Source organism: Teleopsis dalmanni, chromosome 1 (assembly GCF_002237135.1).
Source record: "Teleopsis dalmanni isolate 2A chromosome 1, ASM223713v2, whole genome shotgun sequence".
In the NCBI taxonomy this organism is placed as follows: Eukaryota; Metazoa; Arthropoda; class Insecta; order Diptera; family Diopsidae; genus Teleopsis; species Teleopsis dalmanni.
In genome coordinates, this window is record NC_051846.1 from 161,066,407 (window position 1) to 161,079,843 (window position 13,437).

The window sequence follows — 13,437 nt, forward strand, 5'->3', positions numbered from 1 at the left end:
TGATTATACAAAAAATTATTTTACTTACGAGTATATGTTTATTTTAGTCAACTGCTGTAAAAATCATAATTACATTTTTACAGTTAATTATGAAATAAAATATTTATTTTAACATTAATTAAAAATAATTAAGCAGTTATTCTAATTAAATCCTTATTTTTATATTGAAAATTAATTCACAATATGCAATGTAGCTCTGAATTTAGTAATTTTTTATATTAAATAATAATTGTAAACAAAGAAAACTAATGAGAATATTTTTAATAACATTAAACAAATAATAAAATTATAATTCAAATTAAAGAATAAGCTCTATTTTCACTAAACCACAAAATTATAAATATATTTCGAATTTAAGTAAAATTATAAAAGTTTTTTTGTTATAGTTTCCTTGTTTATTTTTTTATACTAACTTATTTTTCTTTCTTATCATTTTAGACGCAGCGAGTTTCTAGGATGTATGTCTTTTCCTCTTCAGTCGTTACTTCATCAACCAATAAATGGTTCCTATAAACTACAATCGCAGGCATGTCTAAATAATCCACAACCGGCGGTGCAATTGCAAACTGCAACCACACCGACGACCATAACCACGACTATCACTCACATTCATCAACAACAACAAAACGAGCACACCATGTCCACACTAATACGCCAGAAAAGTGATGAGGACGTCATAAGTATTGATAGTATGGCACAGGCGGCAGGGGCAGATCAACCGATGGTGTTAAGTAAAAAAGCTTTACACCAACGTGACGCAGATGAAAATTTATTTTTACGTTTTCTTGAATTGGATCCGCCCACAGACACCACAACGAATACAACCACTGGTGCCAATAATAATGCCGCCGGCACACAGTCTTCTAACTCTGGGCGACGTCTATCTTTAACAGGAAAACCTATTGGTCGTACTCCGTTTACCATGACAAAGAAATTAACACGCACCGCTGAACGTGGTTTTGGTTTTTCAATTGTTTGGACACATCCGCCACGTGTTGAAAAAATTGAATCTGGTCTATCGGCTGACCGTAGTGGCATATTGCCTGGTGATTATGTTATATTTGTCGATAAACATAATGTTGTCACAATGCCAGAAGCTGATGTTCTGAATTTAATACGATCGCAGGGTTCCACCCTGACATTGGAGATTTTCAGAAGGTCCGGTTCTGGTGGTGCAGTTGCTCCAGCACTTAGTTTTACTGGTCGTTCGAATGCTACCACTGTACTGATGAATGGCAAAACATCACGTGTTGCTAGTGCAGCTAGTAATTATGCAAGCGATGAATTGCAGTCGACAACCACTACAGCTACCGCGGCTGCACTTGCAGCAGCAGCTACGATAACACCATTCCGTCGTACAGCACCTTTACCACCAAGTGTTGCTAGTGTTGCTGCCAATGTGCGTCCATCCACCGCTTGTTCGGGCGGCACTTCATCATCGATTGAAGCAGCTAAGAGGCGCTTAAACTTGCCACAAGTAACATTTAGTAAAGAGGTAGGCAAAGGTGTGATTGTTTGATACAAGCAATTTTAAGAAGAATGATATTATGAACGAAAAACTCGCAGAGTGAACGAATTTATTTATTTCATCGCTATTATAGATTTTTTTTGTTATTTTTGTAATACATATTAAATGATGTTAAGTTTTAATTAAGTTTATGTTTTTGGCTGCTTTTTTATATTTTTTTTTTAATAATTACACAAACATTTAATAACGCACTTTTTTGCTATTATGTTATAAAACTTTTTATTAATATCAGAAAAATAAAAAAAAATTTATCCCTGATTTCTATGGAAATTAGCTCTTCTACCTAATGACATAAATGAAATTAATTTTTTATATGCATATTTTTAATTTAACTGATGGATAAGAAAAATGCAAATATTTTCATATATACATAAACTTCATTTACCTACAAACTTTTTATTAAATTACATTTTATGTTGAAGACAACAGTAAAAAAAAGTAATTTACATGAAATTTCTTTTTTGGTTAAATAATGTATTTTTCAATATTAAAAATTGTCATTTATTGGAAACTGTTTTGATGGACACTCACCAATAGGCAACTTTTGTAGCTACAAGAGCAGTGTCTCGTCTCCTTTTGTAGATTAAGTAACCAAATAATGACAAAAAAAATTGAATTTATAGAAATTGTACACTCAAATGAAATATCGTTCAATATGAGTGGCCATACAAAGAGTTTTCACTATATATTATTGAAATGTATAGTGAAAACTTTTAATAAAATAAAATTTATGAAACATAACTCAAAGAAAAATATAGTAAAATAAAATACCTTCAATAATAAAATGTATATTAATATTGTAAAATATTATTTAAACTGTAAAATTATAATAATATTACATTAACAACCGATTTAATATGAAACAACTTAATCATAAATATAAAATAAAAATTATTACTAATTTTCAATTAAAATAAAAAATTAATAATTTAATAATAATAATAAAATATTAAAACATATTAAACTACTTAAAGTTGAAGTATATACATCATTTACTGTATGTTGTATATAGTAGAGACACAAGCCCAAGTGAAAAATTTGATTTAACTTTAGAATCAAATAATATCGGTTAATTCAATAAACTTAGAATTATTGAATAAGATGAACAGAAATACATTCAAATCTATTAAATATATAATTTTTAAGAAATCTTTTACTCAATCTTACATTTGTAGTACATTTATCACAGCTGGGTAAATTATTATGAAGTTGCTTGTATAGTCCCATTTGAGAGAGCTCCTAAATAATCCCTTTCAGCTGGGTAAATTACTATAAAGTTGCTTGTATAGTCATTTTTAAAAAAACGCCATATTAATCCAAATCCACTCTACCATTACCAATTCACATCCAAAACCAAGTATACGTCTTTGTAATTTCTTTAAAGTTATCTGCTTTTGTAGATTCCTGCCGATCACTACAATAACATTAGTATGACCATAGAATAATAAGCTAGCTTTTATAGTTAACTAATAATACTTGTTATTATATATGCCTACCTCTTTAATCAACATAGCGTTGCCACATTTTCTTATTCACTGCTGATTAAACATTACTTTTTTAATATTAACTTTAATTTTCAAAATTTAACTAAAGTCTTGAAGAAAGAGACTATTTTCTTAGTTGAAACTATTTTTTAATAAAAAGAAAAATAACTTTTTAATTTTCAATTTAAATCAAGACAACTTCTACTCACAGAATACAATTTTCTTTAATTTCAAAACAAACTTTATAGCAATTTAAGTCAATGATACTGTTTTATTCACTAGTCTGTTAGAAACGTATATATCGAACACACCATATATTAATGCATACATATATAAACAATATTTTGATTTACAGTTGAACTATGTATAATACTTCTTTCAAACTTCATTATTTCGAGTATATTTCTTCTAGACTATAACCGCTTTGCCAACACAATTTCAATATCTGTCAAAAAGAGCGATATGACTTAGTAGAAGTATTTTCCACTTCACAACTCAAAATAATAATCTTAACATAAAGCATTATAAGCTTAGCGTCATAGTTAAATTGTCTTAAAAGATTTGAAAAAATAATTAATATTGTGGTTAATAGTGATTAATATAATAGTACAATAAATTAGCACAAGTTTTGTGCCAGACATCATTGGTTTGTGTCTGAACTAATTGATTTGTGTCTGAACTAGTTTATTTGTATAAAGAATAAAGTTAGGAGGAATATAAACAGAATTAAAGATTTCTTTTGTTGTAATAAATAAAAAAAAACTTATTAAAATACTTTCATTCAAAAATACTGATAAATATAAATATTTTTCGTAGTATTTCAATTACAATTAGTCTGTTGAGGGTATTGAATTCTAAGAAAATACTTAATAAAACTTGATCATTTTAAGTCTTAGTCTATTTTATTAATGTACTCCAAGATATATTTGAACATACACTCTTAACAATAACATTACTAAATTAACATTCTTTTAATAAATATATAATTTCATTTTTTAATACTAATATATTATTAATGGTTATATACGTTATACCATTAATTTTAAATTCACCCTAAATAACATATGATTGTGATAAACAAATTTAAATTTTTTACTAACACAACACAATCTTTTTAATTAAAAAAAAGTAAAAAAAATCTTTGACAAATATAAAAACAAACCTAAATAAAATAAAAATTTTCAAATTTCTTACAATTTATATAGTCATCAAAATCATAATTCTTTATGAAAATAAAAAAATAATTCATTAAAATCACATCAATGTTGTTTATTAAATTTAATTTAATTCATTATAAAAAATAAAATAATTTCATTCTTGTAATTTTATTATTTATTAAAACTTTCGGCCAAAATTGTACAAAATTATTTATTTTTTAATATTTATTATAATATATGTTATTAATTTTATTAATTTACTTTTCATTAGTTTTAATCACAAACATGCCTTTATAATTTTATACTAAAAAGACAATAAAAATTTGACAAATCGCTTAAATTTTGTGTTTTATTTAAAATTTTATACGTTTTTAGTTGAACTTTTAATTGCTAAAAACAATACTCAGTTGTCCATAAAGCAGACTTTCTATATATAATATATATTATGTAATTTTAATTAATATTACAGTCGATTGTACCGGTTACCGATAATCGAAGACGTTTTTTACTGCAACTTATAAGCCGAGAGCAAAACTTTATATCGACTTTACACTTTGGCATGCAACGATATGTTCAAGCTTTACAGGATCGAAAGGACTTAATTTCACCCAATGATCATCGAACGCTTTTTCAAAATATCGATGAACTTTTACGCATTTCCGAAGATATTTTGGAACAATTATGTAGTGATGATCAAGAGCCTCAAATGAATTTTGCTTCCCGTGTCTATTTATCGAAAACAACAGCGATTTGTGCTGCTTACAAAAAATACTGCAATGGCATTAAGAGAGCTGACTGCGTATTGGTATGTAATAATTCGATTTATTGTCAAAAATAAATTTAACAATATTATGAAATTTTAATTAATATACTTAAAATTTATCACGAAAATAATAAATAAAAAAAATATGTATATACTTTACTGAATATATTTTATATATATATTTAAAGAACTGAGTTATTTTTTATATAACGTTATTATTATATGAGCTACTACTCACATTTATGTCACTCATACTGTAATTGGAGTTTTCAATGATAATTACACTTGTAAGCTGCAAACTCAATTATCAATTATAATTACTCTGTAATTGTAATTGAATTTGTAATGTAATTGAATTTGCACAGCTCTGGTTATACAGTAACAATACTATAGCGGTATTCACAGTCTCAAGTAGTTTGCTCGGTAACCAAATAACAAACTAAAGGTACTAGTCTTCAATAACAAATTATATATCCAGCAAATATATTTTGTTATTACCGCTTATCTATGTTACTATGTTAATCTATTGTTGACTTTATAACTTATGACATCATGAATACCGCTTGTATTTATCCATATTATAACAATTTATATAATAATTTCTTTAGTAATTATTTTTATACAATTTTTATAATATACAACATAACATCACAACTTTAATATCTCTTTTAATCTTTTATATTCTCAGGTGAATAAATCACGTCAAACTGGTTCCGAGTTTGTTACATTTATAACAGAGCCTCATGTGCCACGTAAACGTCCAGATCTAACAATGTTCATACATCGACCACTTCAACATTTCCGCGAAATACTAAAACTTATGCAAATGCTAGCGTCCAATTGTCATGTAGATACTGAAGAATATAAGAATTTTAGTAGCGTCATAAACGAATTGCAAGCAGCTTACAGAGAAATTACTGTCAGCAGTGGCCTTATGGAACCTCTAGGAGAGGGTCGACCACTTTTAACTTTACAAGATTTAGAATCTCGTATGGTGTTTACGAAATGTAAGCCATTTACCCTAGCAGTGCAAGGACGACAATGGATTTTCGGCGGTGACTTATCACGTGTAGAAGGTCGATCGGTAAAACCTTACTGGACTTTATTGTTTAGTGATATAATCGTTTTCGCAAAAGTAAGTCGAGATCGTGTGCTTTTCATCACCGAAGAACCTATACCAATTGCTAATGTTGTCGACTCATGTTTTCATATGCGAAAGAAAAGTATATTTATATCAATTATTTACACTATAAAAATGTTCATAAATTTTTATTTTAGCTACTGAGTTTCGTCTTACAGTAGATCCAAATGGCAGATTAGCAGAAAGTCCAACCGGATATTGTGCACCTGACTTAGCACGTACACCCAAAAAAGGCGCACGAAGAAAGAGTTTAGTACTGCGTGCACCGTCATTGGAATTGAAAGCTGTTTGGCAAAATCTGTTACAACGTCAAATGTATGTAAACAAATTTTTTTATAAATTCAATATATAAACAAATTTATCTATTATCTATGTTCATTTGACAGTTTCCTTGTTAACGCTGCACTTGGGTCAACACCACTGTCTAGTCCTTTAGATTCACCAGATGTGCTCAACACACTTGTACCACTTAGTGATATAGGTGTTGCTACCACATCGATCGGTTCAATAAAACTTTCGTCCATGGATAGTATTAATTTGAAGAACCAGCAACAGGTGCGTCTGCTACATAGTAAAATAATAAGCAGCAGCGATTCATATGAGAATCTGCAGCGGCTTGCAAGCACTTTAGCCTCACGTTGTAACACACGCATAACACAAGCGACACATGCCTCCTGCTCATCACAAACTGCTTCACCAGCACGTCAAACACAATTACTAAGTTCTGGTGTTGCTGGTAGCAGTGTTAGTGGTAGTGGCATGCTTACAGATAGTGTTACATCTCTGCGTTCACTAGCGTTTGGTAAACGGCATATGTTAACACAACAGCTCGATTCGCGCCCCCTTTCGGCCGCACGTGCCTATAATGTAAGTGCTAATAATTCCAGTAATTTACTTAGTCAAAGCGGTAGTAGTATAAATACTCAAACACTTTGCTCCAGTGATCACTTGCCCTCTTGTAAATGCTTAACTGCCATTCCAGAAGCTGCAACTGAAGTCTACGATACGAATAATGAACAAAAGACTTTAGTTGTACATCAACGATGTGCTGATGGAGATGAACGTCTTTTGCTCATTGGTGCTGACGGACGTTGTTGTGTTACAACAACAACTTCAATTTCCGCTCGTAATGAGAATGGCAACACAGTTAAAGATAAAACTGCTTGTGTGGGCGGCAATACGAAATCCCCAAAATTACTCGAATTCTCCTTAAGCTCCGTTGGGCGATCTTTTATAGATGAATCGGATATTGCTTTGCCAGTAGATTCAGCTAATGCTTCTTTAACGACACCCGAAACTCCTACTCCGAATATTTCTCTAAATTCTCAGCATTGCAATTCCGATGCATTCTCCAATGATTTTGTGCCAACACAAAATATTAAAACTCAGGAATCAAAAAAACCGCACAATAAAAAAGTTAGGGACATACCTTTAGCACAATTTGGTGGTTCGTGGGATTTATTAGAGCTTGATTTGAATTTTCACGAAGTCAATATGGATACCTGCTATGATACCGATGTAGAAGAATGTATTTTCTTTAGTGATGATAGGGGAGGTGATGATGATGACGATGACGATGATGATGACGTAATAGATGTACATGCAATAGTTGAAGATCCATTCGGAGTTTTACCAACAAAACCGACACCACCAGATTCATTAGATCTGTGATTTGATTTTTGGTTAGAATTTAAAAGTTAAAATAATAATTAAGAATAAATTGCAACGTTGTTCCTCACAAAAATTATCACTAGAAATTAAAAAAAAATTTAGGTCAATCATTTTTTAAGAGCTTATATTGTTAGTAAACATCTTTTCAAAAGTAAAGTTAAACTTTTTAGATAATTTTTTTTAAATTTATTTTCACTTGAAAAAAAACTCACATATTTATTCTCCACAAAAATCACCGAAATTGTTTATAGAAATGTTTTTCCCCCGAAATGCAATGTCATCACTCATTTTTCAACTTCGACGTGTTACTACGTGTGTGGCTAATGAATAACAACGTACTTGCATATATAATGAGTAATAAAATATATACAAAAATATTTAAACATATATATAATATATAGTATAAACAGTATATAGAGAATAACTTAGAAATCGCTACCTCGTTGCATGATGTGCTCATATTTAAGCAAAAGAATATAAAGAAATTTATTAAAGCAATATTAAAATTATTTACATTAAATTTAGCTCAATAGCTTTTAGTATATAATTGTTGGTATAAGTAGTTAATTATAACAAAATTAATTAAAATCTCATGTAATGTACGGTTGTTAATTGCCATTTCAAAGTAATTTTAATGTAATCATATGTCTACCATATATTAAATTTGTTCATTAAAAAGTTTATAAGCTCCAATTGGCAATAATAATTATTTTTGCTTAATTAAGTTGCCAACAAATTAAACAATAATAAAAATTTCAATCGGCTTAAAATTCAAAATTTAATTGTAGTTTAGTAAAATTTATAAAAATAAATTGTTATATATCAGACGCTTTCAAAGCGCTTCCATTTCTGGCCAAATATTTATAATATATAATATTCAGTTTCTTCTTATATATTTAGTATTTATTAAGTATATATTGTAAATTGTTTAATTGTTAAATTTTATGAATTTAATACGTAATTGTTGTATAGTTCTATAGTAAAACACACATTTTTTTTAAATGTCACTTTTAAAATATAAAGAAAAACTTTAATTTCACATAAAAAATCAAAATTTTTTATTTTTGTATTTATTACTCAAATTATTATTTTAATACATATATCACATATAATATATATTATATGTATAAATATATTATATATATTATGTACAATAAAGAATATATATAATAAATATATATATATAAATACATGTTTATCGTATATATACGATAAATATGTAATATATATTGTTTTGAATTTTCCGATAACGCTTTGATTACTTGTCAATTTGTATATGAATTGAATATATAAATAATATATATATGTATATGGATATGTATAGACATATGTATGTATTTAATATTCATATACAAATTGAATATATATATAATATATATATACGTAGATATATATATACATATGTATATATGCATACATATTTTACAAATTTTTTAATAATTAAATCTTTTTCTTAAAAATATAATTTAAAATTTTTACTTGTTGTTTCTTAAATAGTTTTTATTTAAACACTTTAAAAATAATATTTAATAAATATGTATATCATATAATGTATGAATATATTCATACATATGTGAACATATAAAGTTGTATTATTATTTTTTCATAAAATTTATTTTAACATAAAGTTTTTAATTTTTAATTAAATTTTATGTAGATTTAGATTTTGTTTTTTGTTTTAATTAACTTAATTACTTCACTTTTACACGATATTATTACACGTTGTACTATTTACACTTTACCATTTATATACTTTTAGTTTTGTTGTATTTCTTCAAATTGTAGAAATTAGTTAGTTTACTTTATATAAAATTATAAATACAATAATTTAATATGATTATATTACTACTAATAATCTATAATATACCTCTCCATTTGACAAGATATATTGCAATTTAAACCAAATCCTCTGAATGTTAGAAGTTACAAATAAGGAGAATGAGTCAATAATTTGTAATGCAGGACATAAATTTGAACTATAGCGACTACCAAAGTGAGAACCGCGGTATTGTTTTGACCCATAATCATTTATGACCTTTCCAGCTAATATCGCAATATTTTTCCACTTCAGAAATCTTTAAGCTTGTTCGACCCATTTTTTTAGAAGAGTAATTTTTGGAGATTTTTGGAGAGTAATGTTGGATCTACGTTTCTTCATTAAATGTGGTTTATATGTTGAACATTTTTATTCATGACATTTGCTGTTTTTCATCAGTGCATGAGTTAATCTGTTTTGAAAACCAAGTTTAAATATTTCAAGTTCCCTATTGTTTTACTACTACAGATCCACTTTCAATCTTGCAATTATAAATTTCATAATTTTGTAATTTTAATCTGACATTTTTTAGAGACTTTTTACAAGACTTTCTTAAAATAATCAATTAGGGTATAAAACTTACTTTCTGCTAATTCATTCAGTTATTTATCCCTTCCAATAAACCGATATCAGGCTGTTCAATATTTACTGATTTTATAATGCATTCTAATATTGTTTCTTCCTCTCTAAAACATAATTTTTCGAACATAATTTTATTTATGTCTACGAAAATTTAGTATTGAAACATTTTGTTAGATAACTATAAGATTAATAAAACAAAAGATTGAACATTAAATATTGAATATTAATATTTATTAATATTAAATGTTCATTTTAAATTTTGAACTATTTCCTATAGATGAACACTTGTGTATGCTTAACTTAAGATGTATAAATTTCGGCAATATACTATATATATAACAATTAATATATATTGATATTGACATTTCGTCTTTTATTAACAGGGTCTCTTAGTGCACTTAATACTTTAAGCGTGGTCTTTTAAAAATTGTCAAGATCATTGTATTATTTCTCAGTATGTCAAAGCAACAACAATATGTATATATGTATTTTTTTGGACCCTACTTCCCAAGAAATGTTCGTTATCATTATATATTTTGCAGGTTTCTTAGTAAAAAAGTTTATTTGATTTTGCCTATCTATTTTTCTCCGGTATTTTATAAAATCTAAAAAGTCTATAGCATACTTTCTAGAAGTAATACTTTCAGCTTGGTGATATATCAATGCAATTGTTGTTCTTTTTCTCAGATTTTAACTGACAAACATATATAACACGTTATGTATTTATTATTTAGATAAAGTATACTCATTTATTCATACCAACTGTATTCTCCAGGTATGTTAGCTTCAGGTTGTATTACTTTTTCCAGTTTGTACAAAATATTTGAAGTACCTAAATGTACCTTTACGCTGCAGAACAACTAACATATCTAATTTTCTCTTCTAACCATTCTAATCTAAACAGACTAACTAATACTTTCTAAATCTTTTCAAAATAATTATTCTTTAAAATAAAAAATCAGTTTCTATAAATTTTTTCAGCACAATTAATTTATGTATAAAACATTATTATTTAGTTAAGCACATCTTAAATAAAATGCACTTGAAGCTGTTTCAAACCACAGCACGCCCTTTTAACTGTCTTTTTTTACACAAACAATGGCACCGAAAGTATTAAAGTTTGTATGAATAATACAAATCGTTCCATTAACTTTTAGAAGTTTACATATTTTCATTTCAGGAGATGAACATTTTCACCTCAAAACAAAGACATTAACCATATGGCTCATCTGAAGCCGTAAGGACTTTAATAAGTACTCCCCAGTAGAATCGTTAAAAATTGTTTATAACTTAATTAATATTTACTAACAACACTTGAAATCACTTCTATATGATTTACAAAATTACTTTAAAGTAACTAAAATTTATAATATAACGAAGAATAATTACATATATAAAATATTGTGATTTAAATTTAATTTAAATTAATATTCACATATAATTTAATTGATAAAAGTGTCTTGGTTCAGGTACAACGGTATTTCCTATATAATTTTGTTATATATAAATAATATATTTTTAGTTTTAGTAAAATTATAATTTAATAAATTAAAATTATATTTTTAAATCGTAATAGTATTATTTTAAAAATAAATATATTTATTTAAAATTAGTACAAATTTTTAACAAAGCTTCCAATAGACTTACCAGTATTTTTTTATGTCAACAATTAACAAAATAAAATGCTTTAATATTTATTGTAGATTAACTATAAGTTCTGTAAAAACACACATGAAGCCATAAAATATATACAATACGATAGTTAAAAAATCATATAGAAAACTGTTATTAAAATTGATTTATATAGTTTAGAATAAATAATATATATCACTTTTGCTCAAGCTAATCATATTAATAGAAACGAAAACGTTACCATAGTTAAGATATTATAATTGAATCTTTATACATATAAAAGCATTAATTTTTTTTTTAATTTTTAGTATTAAATATTTAACAAATAAAAGAATACTTTGAATAAAAACGCTTGTAAATTTATTTTTTTTAAATCGAACATGGAAAAAATTCAAAATCATAACTGCATCCACCCTTTCTAAAGTCCTTTGAACATATAAACATAATGATTACAATATAATTTGATTATTTTAATTAGAAACTTATATCCGCAAACTTTAAAAAAAATTGTGATGGACTCCATTTTTCTGTTAATATTAAGATTAATTTTAACTTTTAAGCCTACATTTTTTTTAACAATAAAATATTTAATTTATTTAATAATAGTTTAACAAGCGTTTTTATCAAAGATACTTTATTTGTAGAGTTTTTCTTTATACGATGAAATTTATTTATTTTTTAATATTTTAATAGATAAAAACAAATTCAATTTATAAAACATTAAATATTTATTATTTGAACTTTTAAGTGTACAAATATAACTTGAGTTAAATATGAGCCCATCACAATTTTGCAATAATTAGTTTAAAGTGCTAATATCTTAAACTAATTTATACTTGATGATATACTGTTTTTATTAAGACAATATGAAGCAACAACTCAATATATATGTACAGTGAAAGCTCTATTAAATGAATGCTCTAGTAAACAGACAATTATCCGTGGAATGTCAATAGTCCATACTCTTTATTTTTCATACTAAGTAAATTTTTTTAAAAGAATATTTCGCTTAACCGGATAATATTGACAGTTCCGTCAGTTTCAGTTTAAAAGAACTTTCATTGTACATATCAACAAAATTTTCATCTCAAACTCCAGCGGTTAGAAGTAAATACTTTTTTAGCTCATACCTTAAGTATCAAAAACAAAATCTTTTATTTTTAACAGAATAAGCGGCTTTCTAATGCTTCCGATCAGATTGATATGTTAATAGATGAAAAATGTCGTATTCTTAATAAGACTGGTACCTCTAAATCGAATGCAATACATTTAGCCAATTGGATGAAAGGTCAATTGGACAAGCAGCAAGAACAAGCACGTCTAGCAGCAGAACGTCATCGAGATCATATAAGTCAAGAAGATGAACATTTATTATACCCAGAAAGCGATCATGATGAGAGAATAACATATTGGACACGACAACAATTAGAGAAGCGTACCATAGAACTAAACTTAGCAAAACAAAATGGAGATTTACGCGGTAAAAGACTAAGTGGTGTAGAGGAGCTGAGCGTTAGTGATGGATATTCAGAGAATGTCAGTCAGATAAGTAAATCGCACAGTACCACATCGGATAGTCAGGTTAGTTATAATCAATAGATACAATTTGAATTTGATTGCTATAATTATTATTATTAATAACATTAGTCTTAGTTATATATTG

The 13,437-nt window shown here is 26.9% G+C and overlaps 1 protein-coding gene across 1 annotated transcript in view; it reads left to right on the plus strand.

Moving 5' to 3' along the window:
* Nucleotides 1-13,437, plus strand: part of LOC119669703 — a 67,074-nt gene that overhangs the window by 43,631 nt on the left and 10,006 nt on the right. The window contains exons 2-7 of the mRNA XM_038079705.1: nucleotides 439-1,495; nucleotides 4,639-4,974; nucleotides 5,621-6,155; nucleotides 6,211-6,388; nucleotides 6,460-6,628; nucleotides 12,948-13,355. Coding sequence (XP_037935633.1) covers nucleotides 461-1,495; nucleotides 4,639-4,974; nucleotides 5,621-6,155; nucleotides 6,211-6,388; nucleotides 6,460-6,628; nucleotides 12,948-13,355 — 2,661 coding nt within the window. The 5' untranslated portion in view covers nucleotides 439-460. The remainder of the gene's footprint in view (nucleotides 1-438; nucleotides 1,496-4,638; nucleotides 4,975-5,620; nucleotides 6,156-6,210; nucleotides 6,389-6,459; nucleotides 6,629-12,947; nucleotides 13,356-13,437) is intronic.